Genomic DNA, 22,443 nt, shown 5'->3' with positions numbered 1-22,443 from the left:
GTCATATCTACTTTGGAGCAGTCAACTTTAACCTACAACAAGTAAGTTGAAAAACAGTTATGAGTGACTGAACTGTAACACGGTTTTGTTTTGTTTGCTTGTTTTTGTTTTTTTTTCTTTAAATATGTTGTACCAACTTACCTCAACCAATAAACTAATACCTGACAGGATCTAATATAATGCACAGCGCACAAGACTTTGCACTTGTTAACAAGCTACACAATTTTCATTAGCTTCAGTTTTCAATAAAGAAATACTTACAAAGTCAGCTGGGAGGTTGAGTTTATAAAGCTGTAAAATAGACTGCAGTAAACTGGATACTTGACTTGACACCAAGACATCTTTGCCTAACTTCATATTGTCCATCACTTTTCTCTGGCTTGTAGCTACTTGTACGTTCCATTTATCTGTGTCTGCAATAATACAGACAGCTTCTGCTATTGGTTCATCTAGCACTGGATGCTGCAATAGATATAAGACTACCATTATGTCACGCTTTCATACACATTTTCACAAATAATTGTCCCTTGCCCCAGCAGCAAACTAAAGTGATCCAAACGAATGTTTTTGTCCAATAGGAAAACAAAGTATCTCAAGAAAAATGAGATGGAATACCAGTTTCAGAGACAGATTTGACATCCAGTAACACTGTTAAGTACAAAGCACCAATTTGATAATGGCATTTAAATAGGTTTTTTTAGTAGTGCCTCACAATCTCAGCTCCAATACCTTTTCTTCACCAATGGTATTCCAGCTTCAATGCAAAACCTCTTCCAAAATGAATGGGGTATTAATTACACTGATGCAGCGGTAATGAAAGTAAATTTGGTTTTTCATATTTTTGAGAGATTTCACTACGCACATTGAAGATAATGTACACACAAAGAAACAGTATCACGTTAAAGCAATTTGACCTTTAGAAATAAATTGCACATGTCACTATTTTGGACACCACACTGAAGTCATTCCAGCAGGATAATTCTTAATTGCTCTGTAAAGAAGCAGCGAGCAATCACTAGACAAACATGTAAAATTACATACTAGATGCACTCAATGTCACTTTAGTTAAGGATTAGTTACAAATTAATCACTTGGAGAACCTAAGAGTAAGAATGCCACAAAAATCTTATCTACAGTCAACTAACTTAATAGTCAGTCATTTCTGCTATAGTCTAATATAAGACATGCTTCCACAAGCTGTCTCCAACAGCTCGCTTAACCCCTTCATAAAATACAGATAACTGTCTCCAATTGTGATGGAAAATAAATGGTTTCAGAGATTTTTCCCTTGCAACTTCAAGCTGTAACCATTTTTCCCCGTGTTTATCTTATAAGGGAAAATTGAAGAGAATATAAGGGAAAATGTGATTCTTGTACGAATAGGTTTCTTATGCAGTGATTTAAGGGGTTTTATTTCAAGAAAGATGATATGTCAGGTGTGGCTGTTAAGAAGCAGCAAACAACAACAAAAAACAAGTTCCAAAGTACAAACTACCATGTTTCTGGAGCTTCTACTATGACTTAGAGCAGTACTTTAACTCACATGCATTGCATGAAGTAGGTCTGCTAGTAGACACTGCTTAAGTTTTTCATCATTATTTACTCCATGCAGCACTAGATCAGGCACATACGTATGACAGTAACCACCTAGAAGTGATCTTCCGAAGTTTTTCACACACTGTCTGCTGACTGTGTTTGATCTGAAATAAAAACAATAGAAAGCAGCTAGGATTCTTGTTTGACAGACTCCATTCAGATTATAATCAACGTTTGATTAACCCCCTCCACATGCTTTTACCACAAGTTTTAATCAGTAACTGTACTGAAAATACCATGAATCAATTACTAATGCTCTTTGAAACCATGATTTTGTAACTTCAGTTCTGTACTGATTCCTTCAGATTTCAGAAAAGGAAAATCCACGTGCACTAGACCTTATGACATGTATGATCCCTGCCTTACCGTGTTTAACAGGTTTGCTATATTTGAGTTCTCAAACACAGCTCAAGCAGCAAAATCTTTCTAAATATGTAATATGCATCAGGAAGCTCCACATGCACCTGTAAAGCTCAATAGTTTTCAAATGTTCTTATTCCAAGTTGCATTTAATCATCATCATTTAAGTAACATTGAAATTTGCTGGTCTTCAAATAGGATAGTCTACGTTAAGTGTTTCAAGCAACTAGCCTCATCACTTTTATTAAACATCCAAAGAACAACATCATCACAAAAAAATCACTGCAAACAACAGCCTGGTCTTGGTCATCTTTTTGCCAAGTCTATTAACAACAACCTGAAACGTACTACCTGTGTCTGTTACGGATTTGTCTGCAAGCAACTTAATCCCAGCAGGCTTCAGACTTGAAATTCTGAACACTCAATGTACCAAAAACTTTTGACTCCCTTCAGTTCTAAGTTAATTTAAACTCCTTTACCTTGGTAAAGGAAGTTCCACTTCTGCAAACTCTTCAAGTCGTTTGCTGACATTATCGTGACGCACTTCATCAGGAATACAACAATCACCTTCTTCATCGCTGGCTCCAAGAGCACTGTCTGAACTCTCATTCCTTGGAATGTCTCCCTCAACTCTGAAAGGAGTTTTCCTTCTAGCATCCCCACAGGGGACATCTTTAGCACCTAGTTTAGGGGACTCTTTTTTGACAGCAGAATCTACTTCTACACAGCCAGGTGAATAGCTCTCCAGATTGCCAGAGCATGAAGTTCTAGTTTCTTTTACACTTGGTAATGTTACAGTTTCTACGTTATCAATTGACAAAAGTAGTTCACCTGATACTGTGTTCTCTAAATTTACTTCAGTTCCTTTATTTTCCATACGTTGGTTATTAAGCATACTCCCCTGCCCCTCACAAGATGGGATCTGTGCATAACAAATACTATGCTTACTGTATGGCAAAGAGGCAGCTTCACAGCTTTCTTTTTGATTCTGGGAAGCATCCACAGTCAGATTTGTAGAACTTGAGGCACAGTGTATTACTACCTCTGGATTTTTTCTCAGTGTCTTTAGATTCTCTTCCATTTCTCTCCTTCGAGTTTCTAAGTCTGACTCTGGTGATGCAGAGCTTCCAATCTGAAAGGTGACCTTTTCTAAATGTGAACTCCTGTGGCCAGACCTTTCAGGACAAGGTAATGCAGACGATCTACTAGATAACTGCTTTTCCACTTTCCTTTCACTCTGATTTTTGTTCTTCCTTACATCCGTTATATCCTCCAAATTAGATGGCTCTTCAAAGTGGTAGGGCACAGTTCTTGTATCAGTGACAGTTCTTTTCTCACTGTCAGTTGCTCCTTTACATAAAGTGCTAGTTAGACAGTCAACAGACGTTTCAGAATTCTGACTGACTTTTCCTATTGTTTCTTTCTTTTCTTCTGAAGAGGCTGATACAGTGTAAGTGCCTTTGGGATTATACACCCACTCTGCAACAGTATGGTTCTTACTTTGATCATTCTTTGGAGGTAGGATTGGAGGCACAAGGGCAGGTTCATTTTTGACAGTGACAACGACATAGTCAGACTCCTCTATCTCTCCTTTTTCTAGTGCAGTTGTGATCTTGCTTCCATTCAATACTTGTTCTTCTCCAGCTGCCTCACTCCATGTCAGCTGATTTTCCTGTAGCTCAGAGCACCGAATGAAGTAAGTTAGAACATAGAGCAAGCGCTGCACCAACTCTTTACGTTTCCCAACGATAACAGTTCGAGTCAGTCTAACTGGAGAGCCTATGGCACCATAGAGATCACCTAGAGAGGAAAATAAGAATTCCACATGGAATATATTTTGAAACAGCATTCACTACAGACATAAATCAGACAGTTAATTTATTTCATGGTCTCTTATAGGATTTTAAAGCACAGAATAACAAAAGAAATCCCTTGACATTTCCCACACCTGGTTCACACCCAGGTTTCTGGTGTTCTTGCGAGGGTTTAGCTGTTATTATTCAGTTTCTTTCTGTTCAGATTTTTATTTATAAAATGGTTACAAGATATTATCATGTAGAAACTGACATAACAGATGGTGAAGAAGAAAGAAAAGTCACTCTCCGAAGCCAGCTATGCTACTTCCTGATTTATTGCTAACTATTTTTTATTCCCCTAACATGGATATTCTGTTTGATTGCAGTTGCTTTTTCTTTTCTGTTAAACATACAAATTCTCATATAGACAAAACCATTCTCATGGTTTCAACATGGGAAAGGGTAAAGCAGTGAAAGAAAGTGCATGCCTAACCTCCTCTGAGCCATATGGGACTCAGAAGTAGTAAGGCTCCTGACTTCATTCCTACAGGAGAAGCACTGATAAGACAGTAGTTCCACCACTCTCACTTGCAGTCTCCGCTGCCAAGATCTGTCAATATGATGCAAGCAATGCAATGGAGAATAGAGACATTGCTGTCCTGTCCTCCCCCAGTTAAGGGTGCTCCTGCAAACAGTCCCAGGGATTAACATGCAAGGACACTGATTCTTCAGTATTAGAAATTGAGCTACAGACTACTCAATTGGAATTTCATTAAAATCAGTGCCCGGTTGGCCATGAGGGCTAGTGGTTTGGCAAAGCAAAAGAAGATGTTTTCTTTCAAGTCAAGTACAGTTACTATGGAAATTAGATTCAGGCTTTGTGCTCATCTGCACAATTTACCTTAAATACAACATTAATAAGACTGTAGATTGCAGTCATCAAAACATACAATTGTAATGCACATTGGATTGAAGCTCACATTTAAAAGACTATGTCTTATTTACAGTATTACGTACAGTTGTATCAATATGTAATTGCAGTGAGTATACAGTAGAAATAAGAAAGGGAAAAGCAGGTACATAAAAATACTTGATAAGAAGTCATTTCCATTTCAAAGCTATAGGCCTCATCATTTTTTTTCCCCCCTTTCTAAATAGAGAGACCAGCAGAGGGCAACATCTTACTTCGCACATCAGTTACTGCAACCACCTGACACCAGCTTCTGGGCTTTGGAAAAACAAAACCAAGTCAGACAGCATTTGAGAACTTTTTTTTCGTGCTGTTATCAACACACAGCTTAGGAAGGCAAGAGGAATAAACGATTTCTTGACAATTCACCTGTGGTACCTTTGGGAGTCACCATAAGACCTACTGCCTACTTCACACTTCCACTTCAGCTAGCTCGTATGCATCCAGGCTTGGCTCCATCCTCAACACTCTGAGCAAGCTTCTGTCTCCTTCCTCCCTGGGAAATCTAATCCATTACTACTCTGTGTTACATGACATGCTAAACCAGGAAACACTTAAACAACTACATCTCTGAGGTAACAGTTCTTAGTTTCCCACAGAACTAAACTAGACAATAAGCAAGAAAGAGATGGTAGCCCATGGTGTGCCCACATGTTGCTTTATATGCCATTACAGTGTATCATTTAAAGTTAAGGTTGATCTGATGCAAAATTCACACCTGTTGCCCAGACCACTAACAGTTCTGTTGCCCACCAGAATTTTCAAGGTTAGATCACTGGCAGCATTATTCTCTCAGCTCTCTTTCACTTCTTTGATTTAATTAATCCCCTGAATCAAGATAATTTGCAAGCTGTGTAATATTAGAGAACAGCATGAGGAGCTGGGCATAAAGAGAAATCTTATCTGAAGCCCCATTCATCCAACTCTGAGTGAATGCAGGCACTGCTAGTTGCTAGACCTTCTGCTCTGCTTCTTGGTGTCCATGAAGAAAAGGGAGCCTGGACAGTTCCAACTATATTTTCTCCATCCAGCCTATTTCCTTTTATTTTTCCCAGACTGCTCAGGTCATTCACAACACTTGCACCCTTCTCAAGATATCTAAACATGTTTCTAACCAAGCAGTGTTACAGAGAACAACAAAGAACCAACAAAGAAAATCAAGCCATGCTAAAAGGTGTCCAAATACACCAGCTTAGCTTGATTCAAGACATCTTTTTGTAACTCTGTCCAGCTTACACCAAGGTAAGTCAGCAAACGTGACCCAGGGTTCTACTACCACTCAAGTTCTTCAAGTCAGTAGCAGAGGACAGCAACCACTGCAAAGCTTAGCCATAGTAACCCCAGGTCTAGCCTGAGAAAGAACATCTATTTTAACACAGCACAGAGCAATCCATGCTTCCAAGCAGCTTTGGGAAGAGAAGTGGATTGGGAGAGGATTGAGAAACCCAAAGCTTTCAATTTTTCACTGACCAAGCTGTGCCCAAAGAGGGTTATATGGATGGGATTTTGCCAGCATGTTGACAAACTGCGAAGTACGCTTCTCAGAGAAGGCCTTTATAGGAGGATGGTCAACTGGCATCACTGTTGGGACCCAAGCCAGGTGATATGTCAGCACCGCAGTTAACAAAGCAGCAAAGAACCTAGGAAAAAAAAGGTAACATGAGCAAAGTAACACTGGCAATAGAACATAACCACATGCTCCGGGAAGCATACAGGCTTTCAGGAAACATTGATGGTAGGAGGTATAAAGTGGAGGAAAGCTTACTGATTTTTGTTGATCTGTTCTATCAGAAATGTAAATTCTTTAAGAAAACGCTGGCATAGCTGGTTCTTTTCCAGGGTGTTGGACATCATATTAAGCCACACTGGCTCTGCAATCCTTGGAACAGAATATAGGTTCCAGATGGTAATTCTGCTCAAGAAAAAAAAATCCCCCCCAAAGTTAGGAGTTAACGTGTATTTGCTAATTTGAAATGTACAAGCAGAACATTTTCTCTTCTGTTGCCCAATGTTTTTTATTTATGTAAGAGTTAGGAGATAGAAAATGTGATTGCCTGGAAAACATCTCCAACTACCAGTGTCCCACAAAAACAGTCTGTACAAATAACAAGGTCTTCATACAAATCACATCTCCTCCTTCCCTCTCTTGCATTCCTCTTCATATTTGTATTTAGAGAAGTGCAAATCATTTACTGTGGGGAGAATAACATTCTATTCATTGCAGTGATTTCATTCCATCTCCTGGACTTTACAGAACCTGCATTCCACCAATGCCTTGTCACTCTGTTGGCCTGCCTTCCTGAAGTACGACTGTCCCTTTCTCCCTCAAGTATCAAAAAAGAAGTTCACAACAACTTTCCTGTTCCACTGCCCAGCATCTAGTTAGCAGTAAACAACTGATCTGTCTGAATATAACCATTAATCCACTTGACTGCAGAGACATCAGCAAAAGTCAACTCTTGACAAGGTCTTCGTGAACTGATGGTCCAAAGCACAACTGAGCAAAACAAAGTATTTGTTTCACTTTCCTTCTGAAACTGGTTAAGACAGTTTTGTTTAAGTTTTCTATAAACACTTATGCCATACGCAACACAAAAAGTTCATTCATAATAAATTCAAGACCAGCTAAATTACAAAACCCTGCAATCAATTGCTTACGATTCAAAGTGACACGTATCCTTAGAGACACATGAGAACAGCTCTCCTTGTAAGTTAGAATTCCATCAACTCACCTGAATTCTCCCAGGGCATCCATGACACGGCTGATATAAACCTGCACTCTCTGGCTGGATTCTGCTATTTTTCTACATGAGATCATGGCCTTGATTAAGAGTTAAAGACACAAAACAGCTTCTTAAAGGACTTGAATTCTCCATTTTTTTTTAAGCTTTGTTAACATTAAAATAATTCAAATCTAGCCCCAGTGTTATGCAGCCACTCAGGACAGCAATGGCTGCCAACATCCCTCCACCTCATGATGGAAGACAAATCCCTGGAACTAAACAAGGCGAGACAATAAAACATTGCTGAGAGTAAGGGGAAAGCAGCAACGAACATTTGTTGTCACTCTTTTAGTAATAGCAGGAAAAGGATAGAACATCATTTCCACAGTCTCTAGGGAGTCAGGACAATCTCAGTATGAAATATGATGAGAACAAAAGAAAAGACACCCATAGAGAAAACTCTCCATTTTCATTCTGACTAGAAAGGAAACCACACCTCCTTTTCAGCAAATGCTAAATTCCAACACTGAGCTCAGGCTCAAGACTATATGTATAAGGAGAGAGGGAAGTTGCAAACCACGTATCTCCCACTCTTCATCTATCAGTCTCTAGAATACTTCATTCTGTTTGACATTTATGTTTTCACACTAAAAGAAACCAGCGTTCTGTACCTTTTCTATTGCATACTTCAGTTTGTTCATGTGGGATTCAAAGAGAGGGAAGTGAGAGAAAAAGAAATCTTGGAAGTTTCTCTGTGCATCTTCTTTTTCAGGCAGAGAGAAGATTATGCTGATGGCAATTTTTTTCCTGCGGACCATTGCAGGATTGGAGCTGCAGCTCTCATCAGCCATACTAAACATTTCCTCAGTTGACCTAAAAGATAGATTCATTATTTTTTAAGAACACTTAGCTATGTATAGAAGAGTCATTTGTATTCTATCCTTAACTACATACATTACAAAGAAATTTATTCTTTGGTCTCCTTTGACTATTTACGTAAAACCGAAATAAATTATCTTTAAGTATCTTATACCAGTAAGTAAAACATTATAGTCAAAATTTCTTTTGGAAGGAATGTTCTAGCTCAAAAATTGCTTTTAAACCACACTGAGGAACTATAAGGAGAGAATGCTAAGTACAGACAAGCCACAGGAACTGAAAATGGACACATCCGCAGCAGCAGCTTACAGAGAAGTAGCTTGCTTTTGGACCTCATTTATGAGTGAAATCTACAATGTCAGTAAGCAGTAATTAAATGCTTGAAAGCTTCCAATATCAGAATTATCTTGAAATGAAACTTGTCACATTTTTAAGCCACTATGGAGCAATTATCAAGATGAAAGTCTGAATCCTAAGCTTTAATTCTAGATTTATTCTAAAAATAAGCGCTTTACAGTTTAATTAGTTTATTAAAGCTATACACAAAAGTTTCTCACCACAAAGGTACAGGTCCAGGGATACAGGAAAAAAATAAACAAAACAAAACCCCAGTAAAAACAGTCTGTGGGAAACTGGAGCTGAAGACAAAAACATAACCTCATTTGAACTCCAGGAACTTGCATGCAGAGACAAAATTCCCAAGGAAGTTTGGAAAGGATGGGTCAGTGAACATCTTAGAAACATCACAAGTATTTGTACTGCTTCCCAGGAACAGAAATTGAAGAATAGCAGTCTGCAAGAAAAGCCTTCCAACAAAGCGGCTGATCTAGCTTGTCTGCCAATTGATCACATGAAGTTCTAGCTACACATCTCATTTTCTGAGCTATTGTTCTAAAATATCACTCAGTGAAACCTTGGCTGTACAAACTGAAATGCAAGCTCTGTCGTCACTGAAGTATTCAGCTGGAAACCTACTGTTTCTCCATCAAGTGACTGTAAAACAAGTACGTATTACAAAGAGGCCTTTTGGCATAGAAAGAACCCCAAACCAAAGGTAATTCTAGACAGTTGAACTAATAACGTCCTGTTTCCAAGATGTTCCCACATCATGGATTCCCTAACATGGAACAGAAAAAAGCTATTCCCAGTAGTGAATAAGAAGCCCATTAGGAATGGGGTAGCATAGTGAATGAGAAGCCCACTTTCCTTTAAAAAAAAAATCTTTTTCTGACACTTCAACAGCATGCTCTTACTTGAAAATGTTAAATTCAATTGTTTCAAAGAGGGAATAATCTAATTCCCCCTCAATGTTTTAACTTCTTTTGCATATACACATAGCCTTATTGCTCTAGGAAACTAGACTAAGGAGCATTTCCATTTACTGAAAGCAAAATGTTTGTTAGCTCATTCTCAGCTTCAAGAGTGATTTAGGAAAGCATGACCACTACATGAGCACAATTGCACAATTAACATTACAAATGTTTCTTCAAGAACATCCAAGGAAAAGGTTGTAAAAAAAAGTCAATTCTGAACTAGGACATATTTCAAAGTGGGCTTTTCAAAAAGTATGTGTGTTTATTTTTGACTGACCACAATTCAACCAGCAGCTTTTAAGATTCTCCTAACCAAAGACAGCAAAGAGAGACAAGCCCAAATGTAGAAACTGCCTGTAATTCTCCTTTAACTCAACATTGTCTCTGGGTGCAGGTAGATGAGCACATATGAGCAGATAATCAAGACCCATTCACTATTTTGCAGCTAACAAGACAAGAATGTGCTTATTAGCTACAAGAGATCTGCTGCATTCCATGCTTTGTTGTGTCACTCAGCTGAAAAAACTAATAAAATTCCAAAACAAAAGCCAGTCTTTTTTTAATCACAGAATGAACAGGGTTGGAAGGGACCTCAAGGATCATGTAGTTCCAACCCCCCTGCCTAGCAGGGCCACCAAACATACACAAATCACAGCTCTTTTCCTCCCCCTGGTTTGGCAGAAGTCACAAGAATATCCTGTACCAGACAAAAGAGCCATCTTGGGCTATTACTCCAAGATTTCCATAAATGCCCAATAGTCAGACTTCATCATAATATAACATAATTAAGGCAGTGGTGTTGTTACAGACTTTCATCTCAGTTGATTGCTCCTTCAGAAACAGTTTACTTTTCAGAATGAGGTCTTCTTGACACAGACTATCCATTCATTAAAAATGTGTATAATCCAATTCAGGCCCTGTAGCTCACATTCAACTAAGATATTTCTTCATATAGGCTACCTTACATAAAAAGGACAAGTAAGTCAGAATGAATTGCCAATATTTTTTAAACCACAATTTCTCATTTTAAAGAGAAGAGGTCTGAGCTCTATTTAGCTAAAATTATTGCCAAGCAGCTGCAGTAAGCAGGAAGGTGTTACACTCACCACCTTGGAATAATTCCATTCTCTAAACTGGTTGTCTGACTTCGGAGCCAACGACGTTGATAGCTGCTAGAAGATGATGATGAAGAGCTCGGAGATGGAAAAGGAGTAACCAGGAGACTGCTCAAAGATGCTGTCAAAAAAAAAGAAGGAAAAAAACATGCTGAATTTTACTGAGTGTCAGTTAAATACTTTTCTTAATACACTGCCTGGGAACAAATTCACACAAATATTGTTCTCGTTTGCTGATCTCTGTGATACAGCTAGAATAGTTTTCATTTAACTCACTGCAAAAAGAAATGCACAACTAATTTAAACAACTATCCTCATCTTAGGACATGGCTACTTACAGGGTCAGAGATCTTCCTGGCTAGAACATGCTAAAACCAGTCTTATTCTCAGTAAAAGCATTCTGAGACAGGAGGTGCTTGCACTCCAGTCAGACTAGATAGACCTCAGTTTCCCAGCCTCCTCTTTTTACTCAGTGCTAATTTCTCTTCAATTCCCTTGCTACAGTAGAAGTTCCAGCCTGTTCTTTCTAGGGCTTACAAATTAGTAAAAAGCCAGAAAGTTATAGCTGTAAAATAATAATAACAATAATAATGAATACTCTTGCATAAAGGCAGAGGAAAGCAGGAAGAAAACTCAATAGATGCAAAACAAAAATTGGATTTCAGTTCTTAAGGTGTTGGATCACCTGGAATTTAGACAAGTCAAAGAACTGTAATGCAATTACAAAAGTAGGCAAACAAGACAAACATCAGATACCTGACCGAGCAATGCCGCTGTCTCTGTCCTCATTTTGTCCTCTGCTGGGCATATCGACAGGTGTACTATGTGCTAAAACAAACAGATCAATAGAAAAAAAATGTTACCTAATTTGTTGTATTATCTGTCAGCATTTTAAAAAATGTTAAAGATTAAAGGTCATAAAATACTGAAGTTACATCCTGAAATGTTACTTCAAATAAACAGTATGTTGGGAGTGGAGGCAGTAGCAAACTCCATGCTCCATAATCATTTTATTTTACCAGAGGAATTTAGTTACTTACCCAATCTAAAAGTTTCACCAAGAAGCTTGAGAATCTAAATTCTCTTTCACCAAAAATCAGATACACTTTGAAAAAACAGACTAGTGGTACTCTCATCTGTTAATCTTAACATTTGTTTTGTGTTCAAGATTATAATTTTACAGAAGTTAATGTTACAGTGGAATAGCCAGACATGAGGTCCATTAAGCTTCTGATTCACTCTCCAAGCAGTTGATTTATTAACTACAAAGCTTCACAAGTAAGACACATTTGCTTTATGCTGTGCTACATTGAGGTGTTAGTAGTGGAGTCACCAGAATTGTAAAGCATGCAAGATTTGCAAAGGCTGTGAAGAAACGCATTGGCATTTTAGTTCACATTTTTACAATTAACAGAACTAATTAAGCCCAGTATCTACCCACCTGCATGGATCATCATACACCTGTAAAAGGGCACTATGTAAAGAAACTGATATTGCAAAAACCTTAAAGCTCCTGACACTTAGCTCAAGAAGTAATACAGAAAGTCTACTGCCATTTATATATATATATATATATATATACACACACACATACATACACACACACCCCTAAAACATATATTTATTATTAATACATACATATATTTATATTTTAGGAAAGTAGTAAGGCATAAGAAAAAGCAAGACACCTCCACACTAGCAAGAAATCAGCCATAAGGCAGGAAACATAAGTTCTCTAAGAAATGTTAAGGGCTCATTCGTTATTAGACACATTGCTTTAAAGTTCAATACTGGAATTACAAACAAAAGATGAACAAAAAGAAATTTATCCATCAAGTGTCTTTTTTTTTTTTAAGAAAAATTTAGAGTATGAATCCAGATCTCTGCAGTCACCACCTCAGCCCTTTCTATTTCTAGAGAGTGATTATGTATTCTTTGCAAGGATTCAGAAAGAGCAGAATTTGTGTGTGCTTATGGATGGGTCACACTTTGGTTGGCATTCCACACAAACCTGCAAAGAAAGAAGCACTGCGGATGAGCCGGAGGGGACCTCCTTCAGACACACCCTGCAGCAGTTTGCTGCTACACAGCTGTAACACACCTAGGAAACAAAAGCAATGTAGAGAAAACACAATGCAAAGGAAAAATAAAAAAAAAAAGAAAAAGTGATGCACAAGAGGAAAATAAAAAAAAAAAAAGAGACCAACCCTAAATGAACAGATGGTATCACGGTACCAGAAAGAATATGGAAATATTTACCTAAATTACTTCCACTGCGACAGGTACCCAAGCCATTCTGATTAGAGCTCAGCTTTCCAAGGCTGGGATCTTGGTTAATGTATTCAAAGCTATCCTGTAAGCTATAAGAAAGCCAAGTGAAAAACAGGTAGTTTCTAACTTGATCAACAGTCATTAATATCAGCTTGAAGAGTAGGTTCACTTTATTAAAAAAAACCAAAAGCTGAAGATTAACTTCACAATAACACTGAAGGAACCAGTATGTTTACTGATATCATAAGGAAGTATTAACTGATATTCTATGTAAATCCCCTCTTCGAATCACACATGGGATTCAGTTTATTTAAATTTGCAAGTCTTGAGACAAAAAGGAAACAAGTGAGAAACAGCACATATGCTGTTAACATTAAAGGAAACTGAATGGACATAAAGCTGCTTCAACACACAGGGTGGCATACTTCTGGCAGCAAGAAAAGACAGAAGTTTTATAGGTATAAGTCATCTAATCTCTGAAACTTGTTGCATGCCTTGGACAAAGTTAGCAGCAGAAATTAAATGTTTCTGTTTCTGAAACTTGAATACCCTGACAGAGATCTATCAAGTCAACACCTCTTTGCCTCCATTTTCAATTTTCTACAACATCTTCCCACTTGAGCAAAATCAACTTTAAAAGCAGAGACAGAAGATCTACAAAAAGAAAAATGAAGGAAAGACAAAAAGCATTGGAAGGGAAACAGGGTGCCAAGGAAGAAAAACGGATGTTCTTACTTATTGTTGCTTCCACTGAAGCTTCCTACCCTGGCTGAGAAGACTTTACTTATCATCAGTTGTGGGGGAGAGCTGAAAGGATAAACAGCCATTTCAGTGAGTCATCAGTTCCAAGCTTCTGACGAGAGCACACCACAGAAAAGGACACTCACCGTATGTAGTGAATTTTCAAGGTGGAGCCTTTGTAACTCATTGCCACTGAGCCGAACATCATTTCTCCCAACATATTGACGTCAGAAGCTGGTCTAGTGTACTACAAAGTTAAGAAGGGAAGAGTCAGTAATGACTATTTCAATATTACTTCAGTTTCAAATAGTGCTACAACGATGAATTTTAAATGGAGAATACAAATAAATTCTTCTTTCCCATGAATGTATTTCATCTTATGTTTTCACTGGAAGACAGCTACAATATCTTAAATACAGTTATCTTAAAAATTTCATGTTGCAGTAAGGTACACTAAGAGTCCCTTTGGCCCACCATGCTTTTTAGAACTGACCTGAAATGCAGACAGTCATATTTACAGCAAGAACAGAGAAATGTCTAGTGACAATTTCCTATGATTTTCAGAATGAATAATGCTATTAAGTGCTTCTGTAATGCCTTCACAGATAAGGTCAAGATAGAATAAAACCTTAACATATGTCCACGTATCATTACTCAACAACATCTTAAAGATAATGACAAGCTTGAGCTATCTACTCAAACTTGTAATATACCATAACTATAGGTTCAGCCCATGCAAGTTAAAGCCTCTTTATATGAACTTCTTCAGTAAAAGGGATAAATACAAGAAAAGTAACAAATGTTACCTGATACTTCGGTATTTGCTCTTTGATATTTTGCGTAACACTTATTGAGGGATTATGGGAAGAAATACTGTTGCTCCCATTGCTTGCTTGACAGTTCCTGACAGAAGTCTTTACAGAAGCATCCTCTGCCATTTTCTATGTCAAAACAGGTCAATACAACAAAAACAATCAAAACAAGTATGAAAATCCTCATGTGTAGAAATCCCATGACCAAGTTTTTCATAAAATACATTTCAGCAATGGAAACAAAAGTAATTATTTGGTCCAAAATACACATATCATTTACTAAAGATAAAAAAGCCCTTGAGATGAGAAAGTTCACTCCAACACTTAGATCCTCAGACAAATTTTCAAAGTATCACAGAGCCATTAGGTAAAGTCATATCAGAATAGTATTCCCAATTGTTATGAACACACGCTGAGTGTAACGTTTGCCAAAGTTTACGTAAACAAATCTCAGCTTATGAGTTGCTTCTAAACCAACTTCTCTAACCATCTGCACAATTAGTCACTCTAACTGTACATTATTTTTGCTCCCTGATCAACATATCCTTAAACAGAAGACAATAAAAACAATGAATAGATCATGCATCATTTAGTAGAATCAGCTATTAGTTAAACCTGAATAGGAGTTACAAAAAACAATCTAATGGATGCTCAGATCCAGATGACTGTTTAAGTCCAAGTTTACCTTCAAGTCACTATGTCACAATATCCTAGAACTGAACAAAACAATGGAATGGAAGCCTTGGGAAAATGTTGATTACATTAATACTGTTTGTATACGTTTCATAAAATGCATTTAAATAATGGAATTTTCTTTCAAGAAGTCTTCTTGAATGAAAGAAAAAACGAAGTTCTGAATTCCATGTTGTTTTTTCTTCTTTAAATTAAAAGCCAACGAGATGTCAGTTAAGGTGACCAGATCATGACAAACATTTTTCGCATGCGCTTGAAGGGAACAAAACTAACCTTACAATGAAAACTGCTTACATTGCCTTAGAAACCTATTTACTTGTACATTTAAGAAATTTTAAATCTGTTAATCTGACTGATTTGGAACCATTATATACTTGCAGTATGAAGTTGTCAGAAATTGCTGATTTTGCTAAAGCATCTGCATAAATAATTTCAGCAAGTCACAGCTATTTGGGTATAGCTAGTGATTCTACAAGTTCTTAAGTTTCAATACCATATTTAAAACTACTAAATAACTAATGTGTTAAGTTCCAAGAAGTCTGTGAACACACATTCTTACTGTAACTATCACAGAGAAAGATTGCAAATAAGATTAAGAAACTGAAACATTTTAAGATTCCCGATTTTTGCAAGGGAAACAAAAGAGTGGTAGAACAAAAGCCAAGTTAGCATTTCATACCTGAATCACAGCTTCATCAATTTTGCGGACTGCTTTGGAATCAAATAAGACCTGTCTGCCTCTTCTGTCACAGTCTTGGTAAACTATCAGGCGAATTTCATTCAAGTCAAACTCTGATGACGACCAACTGCAGATTATAAATAAGATGTTAAAATAGAATTCTTACTTTGCCTTTAAGCAAATAGAAGGACACTTAGTGAATACATCTTTTACTCAGCATTTACAAGAACCAAGCTGTGACAACAGCACTTGACTGAGAAGAAACTCAAAGGACAGACACACAACACAGTCAGGCTTTCTCAAAATTTTCAAGAACATCAACTAACACACCATCTCAGTAATCTGGTGCTTAAGCACATTAAACTTATTCCATTCTCTGTACATTGCTTTGATCACTTCCAATGCAAGTTGAATGTACTATTTTATGCAGTTCTCCTGGCAGTAATAACAGGCAATGGATAACCATCCTCTTCAAAACATCCTTGCATACACTAGGAGGTTTGCACAGATCCTCATCTTCATCTTCTCAAAACAACAGAAAACTAAATCCTTTCAAGCTTTTCGATGACAGTGAGTAATATTTTCTTCTGGCATTTAATTTTGCAACTGAAAGACAAGTTTATGTTGATCCTTAATTTTCACACACCCCCTCCCCATACCCTTTCCCAAGCTGTTTTAGGTTTAAACAAGCCACCGGATTAAGAAGACAATGACGAAACTCCTTCAGTACAGCTGAGATTCTCTCAATTAAAACAACTCCCCAACCTGGAACGTATCCTGTCTCTGTTAGGCAGGCCTCGAGATGCAACTTGGCTCCTCCAGCTACCACATGAAGCTGAAGAGCACAACTGACTACGGCTACAACAGTGAGAAACATTCTTTCCAAATTCTTGATGAATTTGGCCTATGTTGGAGCACAGAGGTTTGCTTTGCTCCAGATTCAGCTACAAAAAACACATGTCACATCCTATAGCAGACAAGCTGGAATTAATGAAAAAAAAATGTAGTGCTACATAAAGCACTGCCACACAGCTCTGGCAGCAACCTGGTGCCCAGTCACACTGCCGCGTCCCTGACCTGCATAGTCCACATCCAGGGGTAAGAGTACAACTGTTATTATTAGCTGTTGGTTTAACAAATTGCATAACAGGTTTCAGTCAAGGCTACCCTGATCTCCACCATTTAGGAATTTCCCCAAATTATGCCTTATAGAAAACAATGGCAGAAAACTGAAAAAAGAGTACAGAACCGCTACACAGCTGGAAGACAGGGGCTTCTGAAGCTGCCTCTTTGATTCCATGCTCCAGTAGCCATAAATCAGTAATGAGGTAATAGCATCAGCTCCTGCTAGTCAGTAAGGTAACCAGGGCAACTGCTTTTGAAGCACGCTCAGAACTACAAACAGCCATTACAGGACAAGTCAGCCTAATTTCTTCGTACTTCATCTTGGATTTCAGGGAACAGCTTCCCTTTCTGCTTAGCAATAAGGCTGAGTCACAGAACAGTAGGGGTTGGATGGGAATTCTGGAGATCATTGCTTGTAACATGCCAGAGCATCTTCTTCCTTCACCTGGAAGATTTAACCCTGATTTTGAATACGTTTAAACAGAATAAACCATATCCTATCTCCACTTTAAAGTGGCGATGCAAATACTTGATATCTAAAGCCCTGGTACACAAAGCTAGATTGTGGAACAATGCTAAAGGCTGTTTTGCCATCAACAGTAAGTAACTTGATGCATTTGTAACGCGTTGCCTCAAAAACTCCAGGAGTGCCAGACATTTCTTCTCAATCTCTCCCTTTCAAAGGGAATCACAGCATTGAGCTAACCTGCTTGACAGCAGTCCTGATTCCACAGCTAATAGCCGCCTGAAGACCTTACACACCTCACATACACAGAGCTGCAAGTAAACCATCTGTTTTACAAGCCTTTTAATCGTTTCTCAGGTCACCACCTGCACAACTCTAGTACAAAATCCAGTTATGTTAAATACAATAGTCAGAGCCATAAACAGACTTCAAGCTGTTCCAAGCAATGAACTGGATAAGCTCTTTTCAGCACCTTGTACTTTCATTCCTCTTCAATATACAGCTGATCATTTACTGACACATTTTTGTAGCAGATAATATCGTAAGCATTCCTAAAGTAAATGTGTTGCTTTATTAAAGAGGCCAGAGGTCACCCTTCCTTTCAACAACAAAGAAAACGTACATCATTACATCTTTAAATTAAACTACATGCAAGAACAAAGCTTCTTAAAACTATAAAAATCCAGGTCAGGCACAGCAGCATCAATAATTGAGACCACAGGACTGCAAGTCTAAACTGAGAAACATTTGTCTCAGGCACAGATTTAGGCAGTGCAGTCCTGTATTGGACTGCCAATGCGAAAAGCACACTCAGAATCAAAGGGACTGGAAGGGACCTCAAGAGATTAAGTCCACCACCCCTGCCAAAGCAAGTTCCCTACAATAGGTTGAACAGATAGGTGTCCAGATAAGTCCTAAATATTTCTTTAGGAGGAGACTCCACAACATCTCTGGGCAGCCTGCTCTGGTGCTCCTTCACCTATACCATAAAGAAGTTCTTCTGCATGTTAGTATGGAACTTCCTACGCTCAAGTTTTAGGCCACTGTTCCCTGTCCTATCTCTGCATACCACTGAGAATAGTCTGGCCTCATCCATTTGCCTTCTGCCTTCCTTTAGATACTTATAAACATTTATAAGATCCTATCTTAGTCTCCATATCCCCAGGCTGAACAGACCCAGGTTACTCAGCCTCTCTTTACATGGGTGATGCTCCAAGGCCCTTATTCACCTTTGAGGATCTCCATTGGACTCTCTCTAGGAGGCCCCTGTCTTTTTTAAACTGGGGAGCCCAGTTATACTTGCGCTGCATGAGCTTAGGTTTCTTTATGAATAGGTGAACTTCCTTACTCTGCACTAAAGCAGAATTCATGTCTGTGCAGTGCTCACTTTTAAGTAAGAAATAAACAGGGTTTTAAACAGCCTGCTCAGATGCCTTTTCCATGAAGCAAAGCAGAATTAAAGATATCCACAATCTTTCAGAACTCCAGAAAGCAACAAGTTAAGACATTTATTAAAATGCATCATACAAAGCTTCAAGTGAGCAACAGATCCAAAATAGGGATATAACTTCATATAATGCTCCTTGCAGTACAGCACTTCCAAGCATCAGACTTATTTTAGCAAAACCTTCACTTTGAGACTTTGTATTGCACAGAACACAGAAGCAGTTCTTGCAGCAGTCTTAAACATTACAGAAATCATCTGTCCTATTAAACATCATCTGATAAGCTCAAGGACATCTACAGGCAAGCTACACAGGCATATAAATCCATTGTCTCATAACCCCACGTGGAAGCAGGCACAAGACTAGACAAATGACCAGCATCTTTTTTCCCTTACACAAAAGTTGATGAGCAGACTGATTACGTTACTTCCACCCCTTATTGTTTAAGCCAGTTTGTATAACATACAGTCCTCAAAACAAAGACAGCAGTATTCAACCATTTCCTAAAAGCAGTGCTGAAGACACACAGTACATAGACTTGCAGTACACAAACTCTGATTTCACATGCATAAAAGCCAAAACCAAACCACTGTTCACTTGTCTTTAAATAAGAAAGAAGTTAATACAGCAATGATGAAAGGCATGCTTCTTTTTGTTTTTTTTCACCTATGTCTTATGTTAAAAAGCAAAGATTCTTTTACACAAGGTACCAATCATTGGAAATTGAAGCACATTTCTGCATCGCATAGCTTGACTTCCTTTATGTTTAACTAAAAGAAAAACCCTTTCACCCTCTTGCATCAGGTGTTTCTAAAAAGAGACACCAAAATACCTGAAATAAGCAGAGATATTTTAGTCTATTTTTAAGGTAAAAAAAATAAAAATAAAAATAAAAATAGTAAATAAAAGCTCCTATGTGTGTACAGTGTGTTGACCTTGGTCCACTATTTACAAATTTCTTAATCAATTTTCACTGCCAAGCTTGACCAAAGGACAAATCCTGAAGGAAAGAACAAACTTCCCCCTCTTGTTGCAAGATGACAACATAAAGTTAATTTCAGAGCAACAAAAACTCTCATGATGTATTTAGGAAAGATAGGGTAGGGAAATAGAAGATTCTGAAAACATGTGAGGAATTTACACCAGAGTTTGTATGTTATTAAATTCTCATTTGTCAGTGAAAATTAAAATCAAAACAAAACACATCTTCAACTAAAGCTTTATTCGTTCTTCTGCTTATGGACCAGAAAATCAACACTCAACACGCTTACAAAAAGCCTCCTGCTTGCTGGCTGCAGCACACAACAAGATGCTGGCAGTCCATTCCATGCCCAGCTACTAAATACTGACAGCTAATCAAACCAGAATTGCCTTTTCAGCTCTTCAGCACAACTCCCAACACTCGCCAGCTTCACCTCTCAAGACTGTGTTCCTTATGCTCATTTGGTAAATTCCAAATGGGCACGTGCTTGATTGTTTCCTTTTTCTCTGCTTTGGTCTAAAACAGCTTACCTGACTACACTTTAAGTACCCAAGGAAATGATGTGATAGTTCTATTTTACATATGCACCTACTAATGAAAGCATTACTTCTCATCAGCAAACAAGGTAATTCCCCAGGTAAGCATCACAGTTATTCTTGATAACGTTTTGTACTGAGTGTGATACAACCATTACTTCTGAAAAACAATGTTTGCTTCTTATAGTTACTTTAAAAAAAAAAGCCTCCCAAAATAAGTCCTCCTAAACACTGAACCACCACCTGCCATAGCCATGTTTAACTGGAAGCAGAATAAGAAAAAAAAATTGCAAGGGAAGATTTCACATCTTCAATTCTTTCTAGAGAACTACTTAATAAGAGGCCCTAAATATTCTTTAAAATTTGATAAATTCAGTAAATGAACACAACTTTGGGTAGTTACTCCTCTTTCAGGTTAAACAAGGCTAACTGGAATGAACAGTTTTCTTAGTCAATCATAAATATAAAAGCTTAACATATCCTTTCTCCCCTTTTCCCAACTATGTGACCATTCTCTGTCACTCACGTTGGCTGTGGTAACTGCTGGACTCTGGCTAAAATGTCCATAACAGCAGAAATTTATCCCATACAAAAGAAAGCAGCTCAAAAATGTAGCTAACTAGAAGGCGATGCAACCCCCACCTCCTGGTGGCAGCATGAGTTACACTAACTCACCTCATCCTTGGAGCTGGATATCTCCAGGAAAGGGCACAAGTGCCTTGTGTATTGCAACTAAGTATTGAGGCTACCGAGAATGTTAATTGGGTTTTCTTGTTCCCTATGTCTCCTTTCTGTCTGCTGAGCGTCAAGGTGAGCTGACTCCCTAAGGGAAGTCGGTTCCAGAAGGTTTGGAACCACTGGAGCCAGGAAAAGGGGAAAAAGGACAAGAGCATGCTGCCAGAAAGCAAAGGACAAAGAGACAATGTCACTACTCCCTTCGGCACCAGCAGACTGTTTGAACCATTCAGCTTATCTAATCTCACCTTCAGAGTGGATCTTTCTCACATCTAAAAGATGCTAGAATAAACAACACCCTCAAGTCTAAATAAAGAAATAACACCAAGCTGCCTACGGTCAGACAAGAGGAAAACCAACTTACCTATGCCTACAACATCAATAAGGACATTCCTTAATTAATTTAAATTTACTTTATTTCTCCTATGGTGGCACCTAAGGCACTGTCCTTCAGCTTTTTCACTGTTTCTTCCATTACAGAGCAGAGATGCTGAGGCTCAAGTCTCAGTGAGGGGAAAGCAGACCTGTTTGCTTCCAGAAGGGAGCCACAAAGGCTTGCCCTATACTGTCTTAAATCGCTATTCTCAGCTAATAGAGATTTAAAACAAACAAACACAGAGAAAGCTTTTAGCTCGCTTTTAAAGCAATCAGAAGGCATGCAAGAACTGAAAAAGTGACCTATTTATTTACATTTGAAGACTGCTTCAGCTGACCTTAGAAAGTGACTAATCACTACTTCAGTGCAACACCTTCAGGTTAAAGAAATAAGAAGCCTAAAATCTATAGACCAGTCTGCTGCTTTTTCTAAAAGCAATCCTGAACGTAGAATAGTTATTCTAACACTGTTTTATAAGAACCTGAAAGAGGTTGCCCTCAAACATGTTCTCACATATATTCATGTTGCAGCAGATTCCAACATTGAAGACATGCTGGCACACACCTTAAAAGAGGCACAGCATAAACACTGTTCATGCTCCAGTTTACTTAGAGGTAGTGCTTGATCTAGAGATCGTTTACAAGCAAAGCAGAGAGTTGCCCCCTCTGTTCCTCCCCCACTCCAGAGCATTCTCTCCTGCCTGCAAACCAGGGCTATGTGACCCACTAATGCAGAAGATAACAAAAAAATTATAAAGTGGAAAAGCAATTAGAACAGGAAGGTAAGGTTATATAACCTTAAGTGAAAAGAGTCCATTATTCTTCAGGGAA

The 22,443-nt window shown here is 38.1% G+C and overlaps 1 protein-coding gene across 4 annotated transcripts in view; it reads right to left on the bottom strand.

The window, feature by feature from the left end:
- FNIP2 (folliculin interacting protein 2) overlaps nt 1-22,443 on the bottom strand; it is a 42,918-nt gene that overhangs the window by 6,801 nt on the left and 13,674 nt on the right. For 2 of the 4 annotated variants that reach the window (XM_015860895.2, XM_015860891.2), the window contains exons 2-16: nt 15,949-16,075; nt 14,571-14,705; nt 13,911-14,011; nt 13,759-13,830; nt 13,012-13,112; nt 12,764-12,853; nt 11,509-11,580; nt 10,744-10,873; nt 8,117-8,318; nt 7,455-7,543; nt 6,488-6,634; nt 6,193-6,362; nt 2,436-3,756; nt 1,544-1,700; nt 262-462 (exon numbers count right to left, since the gene is read on the bottom strand). In XM_015860895.2, coding sequence (XP_015716381.1) covers nt 262-462; nt 1,544-1,700; nt 2,436-3,756; nt 6,193-6,362; nt 6,488-6,634; nt 7,455-7,543; nt 8,117-8,318; nt 10,744-10,873; nt 11,509-11,580; nt 12,764-12,853; nt 13,012-13,112; nt 13,759-13,830; nt 13,911-14,011; nt 14,571-14,705; nt 15,949-16,075 — 3,115 coding nt within the window. The remainder of the gene's footprint in view (nt 1-261; nt 463-1,543; nt 1,701-2,435; nt 3,757-6,192; nt 6,363-6,487; nt 6,635-7,454; nt 7,544-8,116; nt 8,319-10,743; nt 10,874-11,508; nt 11,581-12,763; nt 12,854-13,011; nt 13,113-13,758; nt 13,831-13,910; nt 14,012-14,570; nt 14,706-15,948; nt 16,076-22,443) is intronic. The other 2 variants (XM_015860896.2, XM_015860894.2) reach the window with 1 other exon arrangement.

Source organism: Coturnix japonica, chromosome 4, assembly GCF_001577835.2.
Source record: "Coturnix japonica isolate 7356 chromosome 4, Coturnix japonica 2.1, whole genome shotgun sequence".
NCBI lineage: Eukaryota > Metazoa > Chordata > Aves > Galliformes > Phasianidae > Coturnix > Coturnix japonica.
This window is presented reverse-complemented; position numbering and strand designations above follow the sequence as displayed.